The 19,925-nt window shown below is 42.6% G+C and overlaps 2 protein-coding genes across 2 annotated transcripts in view; both read right to left on the bottom strand.

Annotated features, from left to right (window-relative positions):
* LOC146707787 (serine/threonine-protein kinase pim-2-like) overlaps window positions 1–7,230 on the bottom strand; it is a 174,938-nt gene extending 167,708 nt beyond the window's left edge. Inside the window, exon 1 of the mRNA XM_085459305.1 lies at window positions 7,209–7,230. The gene's annotated coding sequence lies outside the window, so the exon portion shown is untranslated. The remainder of the gene's footprint in view (window positions 1–7,208) is intronic.
* A 5,402-nt stretch (window positions 7,231–12,632) lies between these two features.
* The window catches only part of dlc1 (DLC1 Rho GTPase activating protein), an 85,134-nt gene continuing 77,841 nt past the window's right edge, over window positions 12,633–19,925 (bottom strand). Inside the window, exons 11-18 of the mRNA XM_085459295.1 lie at window positions 19,521–19,680; window positions 18,478–18,685; window positions 17,765–17,981; window positions 17,250–17,364; window positions 15,880–16,095; window positions 14,701–14,918; window positions 14,411–14,584; window positions 12,633–14,320 (exon numbers count right to left, since the gene is read on the bottom strand). Coding sequence (XP_085315421.1) covers window positions 14,221–14,320; window positions 14,411–14,584; window positions 14,701–14,918; window positions 15,880–16,095; window positions 17,250–17,364; window positions 17,765–17,981; window positions 18,478–18,685; window positions 19,521–19,680 — 1,408 coding nt within the window. The 3' untranslated portion in view covers window positions 12,633–14,220. The remainder of the gene's footprint in view (window positions 14,321–14,410; window positions 14,585–14,700; window positions 14,919–15,879; window positions 16,096–17,249; window positions 17,365–17,764; window positions 17,982–18,477; window positions 18,686–19,520; window positions 19,681–19,925) is intronic.

Below are 19,925 nucleotides of genomic sequence, written 5' to 3'. Positions count from 1 at the left end.
GAAGCTGTTGCCAATCAGATGGTTTCCAGATGGTATTGCACAGTGAATCAAAATCTAGCTGAAATACTATTGGTGTTGTTCCAAACCATGACAGCCTTTTTCCCTGTTTCTCTTCCATACGAATGTCTTCTTGACTAACTAACTAACTAACTAACTAACTAACTAACTAACTATCTATCTAACTATCTATCTATCTATCTATCTATGTCCGAACATAGTTTGAAGGAAAAAGACGAAGGGCCAGTATTTATTTATTTCCTCTGTTTCTTCTCCTCTCCCTGATCCACAAGAAGTAATCAAAATATTCCAAAGCAAAAAGAAATCATTTTTTTAAATTAAACAAATTGTCTACATCTACACAAAATGAGGTTTTGTTTACAGTTTTTTTTATTGGTTTGGTGCAGTTTTCACAAGCAATTGGTACATTTTCAAAACTCTTAGTACTTATATCACAACAGATCATCAAAAGTGCACCTTTTTCAAACATTTCAGCAAATTTTCAATTGTGTTAGTACAATACACATAATGACAAAATATCATTTTCACTACACAAAATAAGTGTTTCATCTAAATAAATGTTTCGTTCACAGTTACTGCCTTTCATAATGTTGTCACTATAAAATTTTTGATTTGCATCTCTTATTATTCAGTTTAATACATTTTTCTGTCATTTAATCCAACCGATCTTAATGTTTAATCAATGAATCATTCATTATGTCCATGGATTTTCAACTTGACTGATTGTTGTCTGGTCATTTGTAAGTTCCTTTTGAGAGGAACAATGTCCAGGTGAAACAACTGCGTTCAGAATATATTCAGGTACAACACTAAACTGGCATGCAATTACTGTAACAGAGGGTGATGGAGCTGGACGCTGCTGTGAATCATCACAAGTATATTTTTGTTGATGAGGGCGCTTTCAATCTAGCAAAAACTAGACACAGAGGACGTAACCTTATTTGGCTACCATCCACGTCCCTGGACAACGTGGGGGGAACATCTCAATGTGTGCAGCTATATCTGAAGATGGTGTGGTAGGCTGTAGACCAGTTCTAGGGTCATACAACACTGAACACCTGATAGTTTTTTTTAAATGAACTGGAGCAGGCCTGTCAGGGAGAAGACATCGTCTATGTTGTTGTGTGGGACAATGTCAGCTTCCACCATGCACAGCTGGTTCAGGAATGGTTTCAAACACACCATATTCCCCTTTCCTCAACCCAATTGAGAAATTCTTCTCTACATGGAGGTGGAAGGTGTATGATCGCCATCCCCATGAGCATGTCTCCCTTCTTCAAGCCATGTGTGAAGCTTGTGGTGATATAACTGCTGAGCAATGTCAAGCCTGGATTCGTCATGCCAGGAGATTTTTCCCACGGTGCCTGAACAACGAAGACATCCACTGGGATGTTGATGAAAACTTATGGCCCAATGTTAATAACCGGCTTGATTAATTGTATAAAAGTGATAAAAATAAAATAAAAAATATATTGTGCTTATGTAAATGACTTGTTGTTTTTTCTCCCTTTTTCGTGTGTGTGTGTGTGTGTGTGTGTGTGTGTGTGTGTGTGTGTGTGTGTGTGTGTGTGTGTGTGTGTGTGTGTGTATATGTGTATATATACATATACATACATACATACATACATAAAAAAACACCCAGCACGCCCCTGCGGGCGGTTTATCCTTCAAGCTCGGGTCCTCTACCAGAGGCCTGGGAGCTTGAGGGTCCTGCGCAGTATCTTAGCTGTTCCCAGGACTGCACTCTTCTGGACAGAGATCTCCGATGTTTTTCCCGGGATCTGCTGGAGCCACTCGCCTAGCTTGGGAGTCACCGCACCTAGTGCTCCGATTACCACGGGGACCACCGTTACCTTCACCCTCCACATCCTCTCGAGCTCTTCTCTGAGCCCTTGGTATTTCTCCAGCTTCTCGTGTTCCTTCTTCCTGATATTGCTGTCATTCGGAACCGCTACATCGATCACTACGGCCGTCTTCTTCTGTTTGTCTACCACCACTATGTCCGGTTGGTTAGCCACCACCATTTTGTCCGTCTGTATCTGGAAGTCCCACAGGATCTTAGCTCGGTCATTCTCCACCACCCTTGGGGGCGTCTCCCATTTTGACCTCGGGACTTCTAGGTTATACTCGGCACAGATGTTCCTGTACACTATGCCGGCCACTTGGTTATGGCGTTCCATGTATGCCTTGCCTGCTAGCATCTTGCACCCTGCTGTTATGTGCTGGATTGTCTCTGGGGCATCTTTACACAGCCTGCACCTGGGGTCTTGCCTGGTGTGATAGACCCCAGCCTCTATGGATCTTGTACTCAGAGCTTGTTCTTGTGCTGCCATGATTAGTGCCTCTGTGCTGTCTTTCAGTCCAGCTTTGTCCAGCCACTGGTAGGATTTCTGGATATCAGCCACCTCCTCTATCTGCCGGTGGTACATACCGTGCAGGGGCCTGTCCTTCCATGATGGTTCCTCGTCTCCCTCCTCTTTCTTGGGTTTCTGCTGCCTGAGGTATTCACTGAGCACTCGGTCAGTTGGGGCCATCTTCCCAATGTATTCTTGGATGTTCGTTGTCTCATCCTGGACTGTGGTGCTGACACTCACCAGTCCCCGGCCCCCTTCCTTCCGCTTAGCGTACAGCCTCAGGGTGCTGGACTTGGGGTGAAACCCTCCATGCATGGTAAGGAGCTTTCTTGTCTTTATGTCAGTGGCTTCTATCTCCTCCTTTGGCCAGCCTATTACCCCAGCAGGGTACCTGATCACGGGCAGGGCGTACGTGTTGATGGCCCGGATCTTGTTCTTACCATTCAGCTGACTCCTCAGGACTTGCCTGACCCTCTGCAGGTACTTGGTGGTTGCAGCCTTTCTAGCGGCCTCTTCATGGTTCCCATTTGCCTGCGGGATCCCCAAGTACTTGTAACTGTCCTCTATGTCTGCAATGTTGCCTTCTGGTAGTTCAATCCCCTCAGTTCTGACTACCTTCCCTCTCTTTGTTACCATCCGACTACACTTCTCCAGTCCGAACGACATTCCAATGTCATTGCTGTATAGCCTGGTAGTGTGGATCAGTGAATCGATGTCTCGTTCACTCTTGGCATACAGCTTGATGTCATCCATGTACAGGAGGTGGCTGACAACTGCTCCGTTCCGTAGTCGGTATCCGTAGCCAGTCTTGTTAATGATCTCACTGAGGGGGTTCAGGCCTATGCAGAACAGCAGTGGGGACAGAGCATCTCCTTGGTAGATCCCGCACTTGATGGTAACTTGTGCTATGGGCTTGGAGTTGGCCTCTAGTGTTGTACGCCACATCCCCATTGAGTTCCTGATGAAGGCTCTTAGGGTCCCATTGATCTTGTACAATTCTAGGCATTCCAGTATCCAGCTGTGGGGCATTGAGTCATAGGCCTTCTTGTAATCAATCCAGGCAGTGCACAGGTTGGTCAGTCTGGTCTTGCAGTCTCGGCTGATTGTTCTGTCTACCAGTAGCTGGTGTTTTGCGCCTCTGGCATTCTTGCCAATTCCTTTCTGTGTCCCGCTCATGTATTGACCCATGTGCCTGTTCATCTTAGCCGATATGATGCCTGAAAGGAGCTTCCATGTAGTACTGAGGCAGGTTATTGGTCGGTAGTTGGAGGGGACCGGTCCCTTCTTGGGGTCCTTGGGGATCAGGACCGTCCGGCCTTCAGTTAGCCATTCCGGGTGTCTCTCGTTAACTAGCAGCTGGTTCATTTGTGCTGCCAAACGCTCGTGGAGTGCAGTCAGCTTCTTCAGCCAGTAGGCGTGAACCATGTCGGGCCCTGGTGCTGTCCAACTCTTCATACTGGAGACCCTTTCTTGGATATCTGCCACTGTGATGGTTACTTGACCCTGTTCAGGGAGGTCGCTGTGGTCTGCCCTCAGATCCTCTAGCCACTGAGCATTGCCGTTATGGGTTGCATCCTTCTCCCATATGCTCTTCCAGTATTGCTCCGTCTCCAGCCTTGGTGGTGCTGTTCTCTTATTGTTCCCTTGCCACTGAGAGTACACCTTTGCTGGTTCTGTGGAGAACAGCTGGTTTATTCTCCTGCCTTCTATCTCTCTGGTGTACCTCCTCAAGCGGCTGGCCAAGGCTGTGAGTCTTTGCTTGGCAGTTTCCAAGGCCTCAGGTATGGACAGCTTGCTGTATTTCTTAGGCACCTTATTTGTCGCACCTTTCTGCAACTCCGTTAGTTGGCTAACCTCCCTCCGTGCTACTTTGATCTTGCCCTCTAGCCTCCTTCTCCATGGAGGGTACTGCCCCTTGTCGCTGTTCAACTTGTAGCCAAGCATCTCACTGATATATATATATATATATATATATATATATATATATATATATATATATATATATATATATATGTATATATATAAATATATATATGTATATATATAAATATATATATTAGGGGTGCAGCGATACACAAAATTCACGGTTCGGTTCGATACTTTGGTGTCACAGTTCAATATTTTTTCGATACAAAAAAATGTTCATGCCTTTTTAATTTGTCATTTATTAAAATTATAAATATATATTTTAACTCAAAAGTACAGTTTTTAAATTTAATGTTGCTGAAACAAAAGTAATTAAAAAAATAAATATATCTCAGGGCTCTCAAAATTTCAAAATCCCTGGTAGCCCTTCGGGCAGGGACTCTTCCGTTTTTGGTAGCCCAAAATAAATTTAAGTAGCCCGAATAAAAAAGAGCAATTTTTTTGATTGATGTTTTGTTTCCTTTACAATATTATACATTAAAGTATAATATTGTAAAGGAAACAAAACATTAATCAAAAAATTGTTGAAACACAAATTACAACATTGTATAAAAATTACAATCATCAACTCAAATACTTGGTTCTAATTGAACAGAAATTTCTATGAACTTGTAAGAACTGTGTAGGACATGAATCAGTCTGTGTCAGATCCTGAATTTGAAATTTCCACTGAAGTCACGAGTAAGAGACAAGTGGAACCAAGATCGAGGCCATTTGCTTTTTGAAGTTTGCAAAGACTGCTAAATTGTGCCAGTGGTAGTTCACTCTTTGCAACATAGTACGCTGTTCTAAACAGATTTTTTCAGGTTTATTTTTAGTATGTTATTTGCAATTGGTGTTTGTTCTGGGAAAGATATTGCAGACTGAGCAATAATGCATTTCTTGCACTTCTCATGGGTTCTAATGGGGGCCTTTCTTAAAATGACTGGTCCCAGTAACAAAGGCGCTTGTCGACTCAGAAATCGAGAGAAAACCAACAACACACCCGGCACAACATCATGTTATTTACACGGGTGCACATAAGTGGTCCGCATTCGCTGTCAAAATAAAAGACGCGCACCAGATAAGAAGTTGCAACGCGCGTTTGCGTCCATATAAAAAGCACTGTTTTTGTCCGCTAGAGTGGGATTTTCACGGCACATTCTGCACCACATCTCTGTGCGTTCATCATTTGTTTGAAGCCAGCTCACCTCCTGCAACCACTTTTCCGAGAATACGCGCTTCTTTTGTGGTTCGGACTCCTTCTGACATTTCTTTGGAGGTGGAGGAACACCAAAGCAATTGCTTAAAGGAGCTTCTTCGACATCTTTAAGAGTTCTAAACAAATGTCTGTCCACCTCCAGAAAATCTTATGTATGCAAACGCGCGTTGCAACTTCATATCTTGTGCGCGTTTTTTTTTGTTTTTTTTTTGACAGCGAATGCGCACCTGCGGACCACTTATGTGCAGCCCTGGTTATTTAGCTCATCATATCGCAGCCACAGAAATTCTTTTGTCCATGAAACCATAAAGCTGCACTTTCTTTTTGCCTTATAGTCTGATTTGTCATAACTTTTCCGTTTTGTGGTAAGCTTTTCTTTGGCTGTCACTTCTTCACCCTGACCTGTCTTATTTGGCTCAGCAGAACTAAAATATATATCCTGCTGCTTTTACACACACACACACACACACACACACACACACACACACACACACACACACACACACACACACACACACACACACATAACGGTCAGCGATTCTATGCGCAATGAACCTCTCATATGTTTAAGCTTGCTGCGGGAGATTTCACTTGTCATGTTTGCATAGTAAGCTAACGATTAATAAGACGATGTCAGAGGAATTGGTGCACAAATTATCATCACTCACAGATCAGTGATGTCGCTCTCTATACACAGTTCGCGCGATTGCAAAGTGAAAGCAAAAAACAAGCGCAAATTCAAACGCGATTTCAATATGTCACATATTGACAGTGGCTAACCGATGCCAATGATATAATTACCCAGCTACATTTCCGAAAGAATGCAAAAGCATTGACATATATTTTCCCTTCCTAAGGTAGGCCGACGGGCAGGGCAGAGATAGATTTTGGTAGCCCGACTGGAAAAATCGCTAGCCCCGGGACATCGGGCTAGCGATTTTGCGAGCTCTGTATCTGATTGAGGAATCACTCGTCTTTGGAAAAGAGAGTTTATTACAGAGAAATGGCTCTTTCCAAAATAAAAGCTATACTATACGCTTCTTCTGGGCTATATTCTCAGCAGCATATTGTAGCGGGTCAGGGCTGTTCGGGGTTCTGTTCGTACAGTTATGTTTTGTTTATGTTGCCATAGTGACGGGTGACGCCTTCTCGCTGCGACGGTGTGTCCTTCCGGGGTCAGAGGGCGCCCTGTGTGTTGTTGTTGTTGTTGCCGTGCTGAGCAGTTAGCTAGCGGCAGTGTTCTTCTGCAGATGTCAATAAACGGCTGTGCTCCCTGGCTAGCTCACGGGAAGCAAGACCAAACGGCACCTCCGTCTCCACCTTGTCTGATTAAACATATCAGGTCCCCATAAGGAGAATCATGTGCTAACGGCTGTCTAAATGACTCGGGTAAAGTTTGTAGCATGCATGCTTGTTGTTTTTGTCTGCTTCCACTTGTCTTTGCACTAGGATTGATGTGGGCGTAAACGTGCAGTCATATTCGTTGTGTTCCCACTAGTGCTGTCAGCGTTAATCTCGTTGAAATGACGTTAACGCCACAACACGGCAAATCTCCGTTAACGAGCTACCCCTGATCGCCCCATGCCTGGGGCTAGACCGCCAACATGTTAACGAGCTAACTGCGCTAACACACTAGTTCCCACCCATGTAATTGAGCATTGCGTGGCACATCCAACATACTGTTTTACTTTAGTCCATGACTCGCTTACCTTCAGGGTCATACGTCACATGAAAACCAAAATAATTCCAAACGCCAGATCTGAATGAGGGTGGGGGAGGTCCAATTTGCCATGTTGCAAGGAGAGCTTAACTTCTGTCTCGCTAGCTTGCCCTGCGCTCTTCCTTCTGACGATGCTGTCTGTGTTGAGCGCTCAGTGGATCTGCTCTCGACAGCGCAGCCTAGGCGGTTATGCCTGAACATAAGTGTAATATTTGCTGTGTAAAGTTTTACAGTTCAGTTACACTCATTCATCACCAAGGACAATTTGAAACGCTTACCTTGTATTATTTGCTCCTGAATGAAATGATTGGTAAAAGTACTACGTTGAAAAAAGATCTTACTGTTTTGTTTGGGTGATTAAAGCAAATGTTCTCAGAATATATCACAATGATCATATGTTCTGCAACAATGATTAAGTGGAATGAAAATATGTGCAAATACAATGAACTCATGACATCAGATTTGAAAGAATGACTAGTGGTGTTACAAATGTGATCAAATGTGAGTTTTGTACTGAGAGATTTGAAAATGCACACTTTAGTTGTGAAAATAGTACCAAACCAATTAAAAAAAACTGTAACATTTTACATTGTTCACACCAAACAGTTACTCTGATTGATCATCTGCCAGTTCCGAATCTGCTTCTTCAAACTGACTGTTGAGTCATTTCACCTCTCGGGGTCTGTCAAAATATGTTCTCCTGGCTGTAAGTTTCTGTGGCAATTGTGGTGATACTATGGTTACATTATTATAGCTATTGAACAGGATATCCACTCACGTCCCCTCATGCTTAACCACTCTTGGCTTTAATGATATACAGATGTTCAGAGCTCATCAGCTCTAAGGGAAAAGTAAAAGGGTGATTTGTGAAATTCTGCAATCTTTGGGGAAACGCTGTAAAAACGTTACACAGTGTAGCTGAGATTTTATGAGGCGGTGTGAACCTGATTGAGTTTTGTATAACGTGGAGGGACACCTCCCTCTAGTGGTTAAAGAATATTATTGCTTTAATGGACTTGTTTAAAAAAGTTTTATTTGTAAAAAGTTATTTATTTACAAAATGTCTGGATTGAATAAATACAATAAAATATGTATCTATTTTTAATCGAATGAATTTTAAAGCATGTCAAAGAAATGTTTTATACTGAAAAATAGAAATGTACATAGCATTAATGATCACTTGTCAACGTGCAGTTCATTATATGTAATATTTCGCACGGATCGCATTATTTGGTTCTTAGCACATTCTGATGGTACGCAATCCACAGAGAGCGCGATGAAGCAGTTTGCACTGTCATGTGATAGGCTTGTTATAAACACCCACGAGAGGGCAGTGTTGCACTGTGTAAACTGTGAGTCACAGCCTGCTCACTCGAATGATCAGATGCATAAACCAGCATACAGTTCCATGACTAACCTCAGGAGGTTAAACTTTCAGTTGAACTTTTTTTGTGTGTGATTTGTGTGTCCACACCAGAGGATGTGAATGAACAGGCTGGGTCTCACGAGGTTAAAACTGTGCAGACGCACAACTTGAATTTTGCTCATTTGCTACATTAAACACGTTACAGTGCCACTGATGATAACAGAGTCGGCACGCCCTCCTTTCATGAATCTTCCTTTCTCTTTCCTTGTCGCTCTCATATAATTTTAAATCCGATGTCACAAAAGCTAGAAAGGAAGTGTCATTCCCTATAATTTATTCTTGATCAACAATTTCCAATTAAATGTGTCTTTATTAAGAAGCTATACTTGACTGAGCCTTTTTATTTTTCTTTATTTAAGATCATCCCTCTTTATTTCTAGATCCTTGCAAATGTGCATCCGTATGGTTAATCTGAAGAGTTACAGACTAACCATAGTTTGCGGATTTGAAGCACAGAAGGAAATAATCAGTCCATATACTGATTTCAAAACCGATCACAAAATTTTATTATAGCAGATGTTACTTTGTATAACGATTATCTGACAGTTGCCCATTTTATGCAAACTATAAGTCTTCCTCACACGTGAATGATAGTTAGAGAGCAAACATGCTGGCCAAGATATGTTCTTTAACTGCCACATTAAACAAATCTCTACAACTGCCTTCTTTCACCTGTGCAACATTGTACAGATTAGGAACATCTGGTGTCACAGTGATTCTGGAAAACTAGTCCTGCGTTTGCCAGTTCAAGCCGGAATTATTGTAATTCTTTATTTTCCTTATTCCTTATTGTCCATCATCTCCTGTGGAGTGTAGTAAAGATGGCAGCCACTCTCTGTGATGATGCAATGCATAGGGCTGGTTCCGGTGCTGCTTTGCATGTCAGTAGCTTTGTGTGTTCTGTGTCAAATCGCTCCTTGTCTGTCTGTATATGGCCCTGAGTCTGAAGCTGCTCAGTAGTTACTGATTTAAAACAACAACAAAAACTGCTGTTTGTTTGGTTTGCCAGTCAGTGAAGACAGATGGCTGTTTTTCCTGAGAAAATTCTTTTGGAGCTTTCTTCCTGTTAAAGGAAGTTTTTTCTTCCTATACTCCCCACAGAGTGTTTGCACAAAGGGAATTTTTTTAATAACATAACAAAGCCTTCATATGGCATATTTTTAAAAAAGCAAGCAAGATTATTACCACACAAAAATACAGTTATAACAATTTGATCAATGCAAGATGCCCAATGTAACTAACCCCAGTTACAGATCCTAAGATTCAATTATCTCTTTACTTCCACTTACCTAGTTTGAGGGGTTGGGGGTCGTTTTTCACGCCATAAACAAAAAACAAGATAAAATGTATGGTATTTATCCACAAAACTGTAAAATGATTGTGCTACAGCATGCAAAACATTAAGCATACACAAATTAAGTAGATATTAAGTAAATATGACAAAATAACTCAAGAAAGATATAGTAAAGAGACAAAAGCAGAAGTACAATTACATAAAAATGAATTTAAAAAAGTGAAATAAGATAAAAGAGATTGATGAATTTAGCAAGGAGCTTCTAGAGATCAGTAGAGCGATGGCTGAACAGTACCAAATTTGACAAGTTTCATCAACTCATTAGCATAAAGTCTGTAGCTCAGGCAATAGAACGGGTCAGCTACTAACTGGGAGGTTGGTGGTTCGATCCCTGGTTCCCGGTTGCTCCAGTCTGCATGTTAAATATCTCTGGGTAAGATATTAACCCCAAGTTGCCCCATATAAATAAGAGCACTTATGTAGAAGAAAGTGCTTCTATGAATGAAGTGCTTCGAGTGCTTGGGTAGAGTAGGAAAGGCCCATTTAAACGAACTGGGAACAAACTTCTTCCTTCTTCCCCTCTTAATTAATAACTTTGTGTGATTCTCAGGATCAAAAGCTTTAAAAGCATAAAACACATAAAGAGTGATGAGTTTCTCACTTTATAATTATTTACAGTCTCCCTTAAAGAATAATTACACAAACCAGAGTCACATTTACAGACACACTGGTTCTCAGTAGTTCATAAAACTATTTAATCTATCCAGCAGAATTCTTACAGTTACCAAGACTGCTGACTTTAACATGAAGCGTCCTGAGATATTGGGAACTGGCTTTTAGAAAAACATTGTATAAAATGAACGCAGGTCTGCAGACTCAGGCCTGCTTACCCGTGTGTTTATTGTACGTTGCATCATGTTCGTACACTGATGCATACGGTGTACTCGAGTGGTTCGCAGGCTTTGAATTTCTGAAATATAAAGATAATCAAAGGAACTACAGAAACACTGTGTGACTAAACCCTCGTTCTTTTCCTTGTTGACTCTTCAAATACAGTCTTATCACGATGACATACCATTTCTGTTGACAAAACAGTGCTACAGTTGATTTGTCAGAACATTCCAGTCCACGCGGAGATATGTGACACACACTTCCTCTCAGTTTGATATGTCTGTGGGACTGATAACGCTGGGAGAAAAAATAAAAAAAGTCCGGTGTGTAACATGTGCATCATAATGTGATGCTTAAACTGTAATAAGCAGGCAGCTTGCATGGTGTCGATCGTTTGACTTGTAAAGTAAAATGGAGAAAATGTGGTCACATAACGAGCCTCGACATATTTCTATCATTCAATCTGAAGCACAAAGGTTGTCTGTGCTGGTGTTATCTGTTTCAGAGTGGAATAAAATTGCATTATTCACTTAAGGAATAAAAAGAAAAAGACTGTGCAGAGCAACAAAATGCACACTGTTCTGAGCGTAGACGTCTTGAGAAATCTGGAGGAAGAATGCACACGCTCGTATTCATTTATCAATGTGGGAAACCTTCTGTGCCTGATTCTCAAACAGCTGTGCAGGAATGCAGCCCTGGTGGTGACTCTTGGTCAGCCTTATCTGGCCCTGCGTAATCTCCCAGAGGTGTTTGGGTTCTCAGGAGAAACACGTACTCAAGAACATGCAAAAAACACAGCAGCATTTCGAGTGTGCAAGCAAATGCACGTACACACACACACACTAGAACTAGAGGGAGGAAGAGGTCACCTGGAGGTTTATGTTATTTGAAAGATTCTGTTAAACATTATGCGACAAATTCAAAGCCAAGCACGTGTGCGCACGTCTCCGGCTACGTGTATGATCTTGTTGGAGTCTCTGGTTTGTCTCCAGTTCTGTGTTGCACTCGAGTGTAAGAAGAAGTGTTCTTGATCCAACAGGGGGAAAAAAATGCGAGTGAGGATGCCAGCGTGAAATGTAAATGCCCCGTCTTAACTGTGGGCTTTCGCAGTCAAGTTAACACTTGTTTATGCTGTCGCTCTGTACGTATATGGAAAGTACTGAGACTTGAGCTATGAGAATACACGGTTCACGGTTAAGGATCATAACAATTCTTCTGTTTGGTTTACACCAGATCCTGAACAAAACATGTACAGCACGTGCGAAGGATGTTTTCCTGCCGCACATGGACACTTCTCACTTGGCCAAGTGGATAAAAACATAGATGGGTATGTTAGCTCCCCCCTGCTCTCAGCTCTAAACCCTGGAGCCCACCCCACCCTCCCTGCTTTGCCACATGACTGCTCTCCTCATTGTAGGGTCTGCTGTGTCCAAGCCAGGACAGCTGTGGTACAACAGGCCCCATTGTCTTCTGCTATATGACACTATTATGTAACAAACAGGACCGCGGGTGAGATCACCAAGATCTACCAAGCCTCTCTGGTCCCATCATGCGTTCACTGGTGTGGAGTAAACACAGAGAGCGGGCGATGAGGGGAAGCAAAAATGGAAGTCCAGTATCAGTCTGGAGCTGAGAAGGTGTAATTACTTGGAACAAACTGTTGTGCAAACAGGCGACCGAGCAGATTATGGGGGATCTGAAGAGCAAAGCCAGAACAAAGCCACAATACTTTGGCGTGAAAGTTGGCCGTGCTGTGGCCCTCCCTGTTTCTTTACAACTACATAACTCACAGGACACACACACGCGGTTATTCTTTTAATACATTTAATAGTGCACTTTGATTAACCTGTACAGAAATAATATTATTAAAAAAGATAAAACATTTTCATTTACGTAACACAAAGCTTAACATGTACAATAAAACAGTATGATACAAAACAAACATATCTGAGGTATAAATATATTGGCTTTAAATTAACTGTCATTGTCATGCATTATTATTTGGCAGAGACACAGTTAAAACACTTGCGATGCGAACAATGGCTTAGTGGATTAATCGGACACGTCAGCGCGAACAACGCACAACCTCAGATTTAAGCACGAGTGTTACGAGTGAAGGTCAGCTGATACAATGTCTTTATTTTTTGAACACAGACGAGACAGCACAGCGAAAGAAGCTCACGCAAAGATATTTTCCTTCCTTCAAATTCACACATTCAGTCTGCCCTCCTCTTTACAGTAAAACCTGTAAAATCACCACCTTTATAAAAGGACCCCTCTTTTTTTTCCCCTCTACTTTTCCTGACGGACTACCTTTCTGTTCTCGTCTACATCAAAGCGACTGCGAAAGCATTATATGTTTTTAAAAACTTTGATAGCATACAAGCCTAAAATCTCAAAAACTGTGCTGTGCTTTAAACAAATCTAACACTTGTGACGGTGAGGAAAAGCTCACTGTGGGGAATCTACTGTTTTCATCTTGGGTTTTTAAAAAGAATTGGTCCATTAAATCAGTTTGGTCTTGCGTTTCGGTTCGTGACATCCATAAAGTGTGCCTATGCATCTCCGAGAACGCAAACAATGGCATCACACGCTCGAGAGACATTTGCCGCTTACTCAATTTGAATTCTTCTTGATGAAATTTAAGACATCTATCTGTATGTTAGTAAATGAGGCCCTTCCTTTGATCGCTCCTCTCAGTTTGGTGAGCCAGCCACCAGTACTCGTCTGTCTCTACCCTAAAACACTAAAACCCTTTGTGCTACCGGCCACCTGTCGTCTCACAACATCCTATCTATTGTCTCCGCTCAGTCTGCGCATTACCGTCTTTCTTCGCCCGTGGATTTATCAATCGGCTGACCATAATAATGTCTGCTGTGCTTTGCTGTAACAGAAAAAAAGGGGACAGAGGTAACGCAGGACATACGCCGACCTTTACTTTGAACAGACTACTTTATGTACACATTTTTCTGCTACTGGAAACCAGTATGACGAATCTGTGTTAACTGACGTATTCGCATACACGCTCTCACGCATACATTAAATCCCTCTTTTGCTTCTCAGAAGCAATAGCACCCTTTGGACAAACCATACATCCTGTATCAACATCGCCTCCTCTGGCCCAGATAAATGTTTGTCTGACATAAGTCCTCTTGGCAGCACGCTGGGAGGCCCCAAAAGAACAGTTTAAAAACATAACATCAATCTTGTTTGGACATAGGGGGGGAAAAAAAATCACAAAAAAAAGTCCTTCAATCCAGGATCCAGAGTTTGTCCTGATGTGAGGATGGAGGCTTGGACTTTGACCTCCCTGGTGGGATGGAGGTCAAAGTCCCACCCCCCAAAAAAAATTCCCCAAAACTGCCGCCGTCCAAATTGCACAGCGCTTTCTCATTTGTCCATGGGTGCAGTGAATGAGTCTCGTATCCGTGCCACCTCGGCAGCGCACAAGTGTCCATACAGTTTATTGTACCACTCTGGGAAACGACCCCTGATTAGACAAAGAAAGAGAGGAGGCTGTTAGCCTACTGCATTGCTCTAAAACTTGATTTGTTTGTGGCTCTGGAAGTAATCCACTCACCTGCAGTCGGTTCGGGAAATGTGTGTGAGTCGGGATTTGCTCGCTCCACAGGGCTCTATGAAGTAGCGTGAAGTAAGAACATTGGCTCGGACGCCCACCGCAGACGCCCCTTCGTGGTCTACAGAGGTACACACCAGTGCGCATGCTCCCTTTGGCAGGTCCGTTACCCATGTTCTGTTAGAAACCAATAAAGACACTTTAGATTAGAAACAGCATTAAATTAGATGTAAGATGAAAGATAAAGACAAAAGCAAAATAAACACAAAGAAGAGAAAAAGACAGCGATCTACCTGAGCACGACATGGTCTCTGGTAGGATGAGGCGCCATGGAGTTCCTGACATACTGGTAGACCTCTGTCCTGTCATCGAGGGTCTCCACTACACGGCTCTCGAGCAGGTCCTCATCCCAGTGTCCCTGCTCTCGCAGCACCCGGGTCAAAACCTCTTCGGGAGTTGCGGGAACCTCCACCGTTACTTTCCACAACCGCAGTGGATACCCATCATGGACCTAGAGAAACAGATGGCGAGACCCAGTTACTTTACTTGCAGTCCATTGATTTAAAGCACTTTATGTCATTAAAATCACAGAACAAAGACAGGAAATTACAGCAGACAGGAAATGTCATGCACACAGGTTCCTGCAGTTAGTTTTAAGGGCTTGAAAAGAAGGTGACTGGACTTGTTTAAGTATTTTCAAGACATTTCACCTCTCACCCAAGAGGCTTCGTCAGTTCAGTTTCACTCACAACCTCTGGTGGTAATATCTGACACCTTTTTCACAGTCGTGTAATAATGCACACGATTAATAATCAGTCAACGAGTGAGATGTCCTCAGCAAACTTAAAGAACACCAGTTGCCTTAATCTTATGCACAACAGCTAGGCTGTGTTTCAACATATTTCACTGCGCTCTGGCCAGGTCAGCTGCTTCTTTCTGCCATCATATGATAAAAAGCACACACTCTGTGCCTTGTGACTTTAAACTGGAGAAAAAGATAACCTCATCCAGGGCCTCGCAAACTGGACACAGGAAATGTAAGCCTGGGATAATGCAGAGGCTCTGTACGGGTTTGTGTTTGTGTGTGTGTGTCTCTATGTCAAGCTGATGTCATTCTGGGATGGAGTCCAGTACTGGGATGGGAATGAGATGCCAAGGGGCCAGGCCACTTTCGCACGGATTTGTTTTTACACAGGAAACCCTAACTGCAGGTTTTCCACTCGATATTTAGAGTTAAAAGAGAGGCAGGGCAAGGACTGAGAGGAAAAGAGAGGAGAGGAAACAGAGATGGTGTGCATGTTTCAGGAGTGACAGCTTGTTTACACTCTATAGAAAGATAATAAATCTTTCCTGTGAGCTGTCTGACAATTTTATCAATGTTTCCAGGCTGAAAGTAGCCGCACAGGCTGAACAGATGACATTTAAGAGGACCTAGAGATAGATTTTTAAAAAAAGAAAAAAAGAGGACCTACCTTCCTATATGCCAGGTCAGCATGCTCTGGCGTGGAGCAGCTGTCATATCCTTTGAACTTGTCTTTAGCCTCTTTGAGGAGAGTGTCCAGGCTATCTTGTAGGTACGCCCTGTAGCCTCCATGCGCAGCTTCTTCACCTGCAAGCTCCTCCAAGCGCTGCGGCAGCAAAGCCTGCTCCATATACGAGTTTCTGCAGCGATTCATTTCTTCTGGGATCTGTGAGAGAAGAGGAGATGGATGGTTAGAACAATTATTCATCTGCTTAGTCTGTTAGAGTTTAGGATAAAGAAATATCTTTTGGTTTGACAGACTTCTACAATTCCTACTGATGTTAGAGAAAACAAAGCACAGAAAACTTCAGAGAAAAAACTAAAAAATTAATTAAGACCCCCTTCACTAAAAATGATTGGCAGTGTGAGCTTACTGTGGGGAAAAACTATTATGTAAAACAGGTCTGATTTTAAAGATCTCAAAGCATTTCTGAATACGTGATTAACACTGAAGTCATGGTTTTTCTGGCTTTGTCATTATTACATTAATCCCATTAAACAAACTGGAAACACATCCTGTGTTTGCCTAGTGTATCCTCAATATAGTCTCCTTCATATCTTCCATTGTTAATTGCATCCTGACAGTGTTATCGTCAATCTTCCCTTTAAAAAAACCTCCATAAGCAAATGCAAATGTAATTAAAGAAATCATTTAAGGAGGTTAATTCGGTTTACTTGTGCAATGTGACCATGACAGGAAAGCAGGAAGCCTTTCCACAGCCTAATAGAATTTTAAACGACCTTAATGACCTTAATGACATAGTGTGCAGCCTTTTAACATTTACTCTACCATGTCCAGAGAAGATGGCACAAGGCAAAGCACATTTCTGGCTTAATGTCAGTTTTAATTGGATCTGTAATGCTGTAGTTTTGCTGATTATTTCCTGTTGTGCTATCCATGTGGAGATGCCAAATCTCACTGACATGAATTTATGGATTTCTGACCCCTGTGATACTATGCTAGAGTTTGGGGGGCGTTTACTTGAACAGAGCTCTGGACAACATAGGTATTCAGCCCCCCGTAGCATGTTCACTTTCCATAATCCAAACTCCTCTTGAACGAATAACTGCATGAATTGGATCAATACCTTACATAACTGGGACTCTGTTTGTTGACAGGACAAACGCAGGGACACGAGGTATGCGGCAGGAAACCGGAGGTGACATTTATTCTGTCAGCAAACATACCCTCGTTACCTTAAATGGCAGTTTACTGTGAAGGTAGTAGCCAGTAACTCATTCTGCTTTTATTTTTTAAGCTAACTTTAAAAGTGAAGAGTTTGCTGCACAGGTTCTGCTACACGATTTTTAATCACTGACCCTAAAGAGTTTCCTGCACTCCTGGATCATGTGCGCCAGGCCGTGAGTGGCAGCAAGGTTTTCATTCAGGTCCCTCTGGTCTGGCTTTCCGAGTGTCTGCTTCCGGTTCATCACCCTTTGGGAAAGAAGGAAAAAGAAGAAGACATAATGAGGCTAATCAGAGCAATCACCACAAAAGAAAAGTAAAAAAAAAACTGGAGGAAACGGTTTAGCTGTATAAAGCTGATAAACCCTCACCTAGAAGTGCCAAATGTGGAACAATGCATGTGTTTTTTTATTTAGGTCTGGACGTTTATGTAACCTTTCTATTTCCTCTGTCTCTCCCCCTTCCTCTTCTCACCGGCTTTGCTCTCTTCCACACTATTCTGCCCTCGTGCTAGTTTGGAGTGACCCTTTCCTGTTTTCCAAAACTGCACAGGCATATTGTGCCCTTATGCAAGATGCTGCAACAAAAACTATTTTGATTAAAGGCATGAAACTGAACCGATTACAACGGCGCGCACTCAGACACACACCTCGGCGAGGAGCTCTCCTTCCGTCGAAGCGTGTTGAGGTGGAAAACGGATGGGGCCAGACAAACTGCTAGGTTGGTGGGAGTCATCTGATTCTCAGCCACGCTGGCCGTCACATCGCTGAGCAGACACAGCAGCGTCCGGAGTGCCTCTCGGTTCTCATCCGGCAGGAGCAGCACAGCAGCGCGAGCTGCCTGAAGGCGGAGCTCTTTAGGCATGTCTGGAGAAGAACATGGACTCCATCATCATTCCTTTTCAGTTCAATTTAGCACAAATTTATTTAGCTCCACAATAAGATTATCATATATAAAATTAAAAGCTCAAGGAGAGTCAGTCAGTACTAATATCTGTTGTCATACTACATCCTGTCATCGTTCTTTCCAGCTGTTGTTTAATTCAGGAAGTAGACCGTATCGGGCCTCCAATTACCTGCCAAAAACGAGTTATGATGGGATCTGTGTTGACCTGTTACATAAGCTATGTTACATAAGCTTATATGTATGGGTCCACTATATGCTTGACCTCTCATACATCACCTTACGCAAACGGTGTAGCGTCCACAGATGTGTGCTCATCTGTCTCATGTGTTTTTACAGCTCTATGGCTACAACATCTAAAACAAAGTATGTCAGCTGTGCAGTTGCATACGTCAAGCTGCGCGAGGAATGACGTAGACGAGCCTGGAAGAACATTTTCTGTGTTTTGTGTCTTCTTACACTGATAGATCTGCAGGAAGGTCTCTGAAAGTTTGCTGGTAAGCAAGGGCTCTGGTAAATCTCTGAAGTACTGCTTCAGCATGTCGGCAACGTCATAAGCTGACTGGCCCTCGTAGTTGACTCCTCCCCCGTCGGCGCCGCTCGCTTCATTCATCTGACGGAGGGCTTGGATACGAGATTTTACGCCCGATTTCCTGAAAAGACCCACCTGGGCGGGGAAACAAAGAAGAAAAGGGTTACGTCTCACATACCATGCAGAAACCTTTGAACTATAAAGTACCCGATCAAAGAGTATCAAAAATGACTCTCACAAACACACACACACACACGTCTTTTATTGCGTTAGGCTGTTGCATTAGGAAAATAACATTCTTGACTTATCCACAAATCCGCAGCTTACAGTCAATATGGTTACATCACAACAGATCCTGTTGACTGTATTTACAAGGAGCTCCAACAACAGCCAGTAGGCATTCTTGTAGTGAATGCTGTGTAGGACCTCATCAATGGCCTTTTAAGGCTGTGTGAAATGGCAATGTTGGGGAGGAGAAAAGAAGAAGACTGCTGGCTTGTTCACTGAATATTTTCCATGAGCTTTCACACTTCCAAACAGAGGCACTTTGTCTGTCCTTGAAAAGAGAGCCATCATTCTCTTTTGCATGATGCCATATTAAAAGCCATTTTTCAATTTGACTGCACCTTTCCTTCCTTTATAAATGCACAGACTGTGACAGACTGGGTATAGATTAAAGCGACACAGGTGACTGAGCGCACTGACTCTCCCCTGGCACACAGAAAGTGTTTACACACTGAGTGGGCATCAGACTTTTTCCAATTCCCTGCCTCATGTTATGTAACACCAAGAGAAATATGCACATGTATTTAAATTGATATTTTATGCCGTTTGAGTAGCTTAAAGAAAACAAGTTAGCTAAAATAGTACTTAAAGCTAAAGCTGAGGTGGCCATTACATGTAAACTTGCAATTCCAGTGTATAAAAAGGTTTTGCACACATCTGTGCATATTTCTGTACTATATGTTACCTGGTCGAGGCACTGATTTCGTAAGTAGCGCATGGCCTGCTGGATTCCTTGAGGCAGGGGCTGTCCCGTCCGCTGGACGATGACTTGTAGTGGCACACCAAACACATTCCTGTCTTTGTAGTCGCGCACCTTGATGCGCTTCATAAACTTCGGCACAGCCCTGCAGCATACACACAAATTTGGATCTTTAAAATGGGTCAACATTATAATGACATACCTTCATTCTCTCTTTACTAACTGAGAGCCTAGACTGTAATCAACAAAAACACATCACAGTAATCAGGGCTAACACAGACATTCCACAAACACCTATTCATACACAGAAAATTGAATCACCGCTGCGTCAGAAATGCGTCAAATGGTTTATTTTTAGTTCAAATGCAATGTAAAACTCAAACAAATCCA

This window comes from Copadichromis virginalis, linkage group LG6, assembly GCF_057382275.1.
Source record: "Copadichromis virginalis isolate Kocher_CV1m ecotype Utaka linkage group LG6, C_Virginalis_male_GT1.1, whole genome shotgun sequence".
Lineage (NCBI taxonomy): Eukaryota > Metazoa > Chordata > Actinopteri > Cichliformes > Cichlidae > Copadichromis > Copadichromis virginalis.
This window is presented reverse-complemented; position numbering and strand designations above follow the sequence as displayed.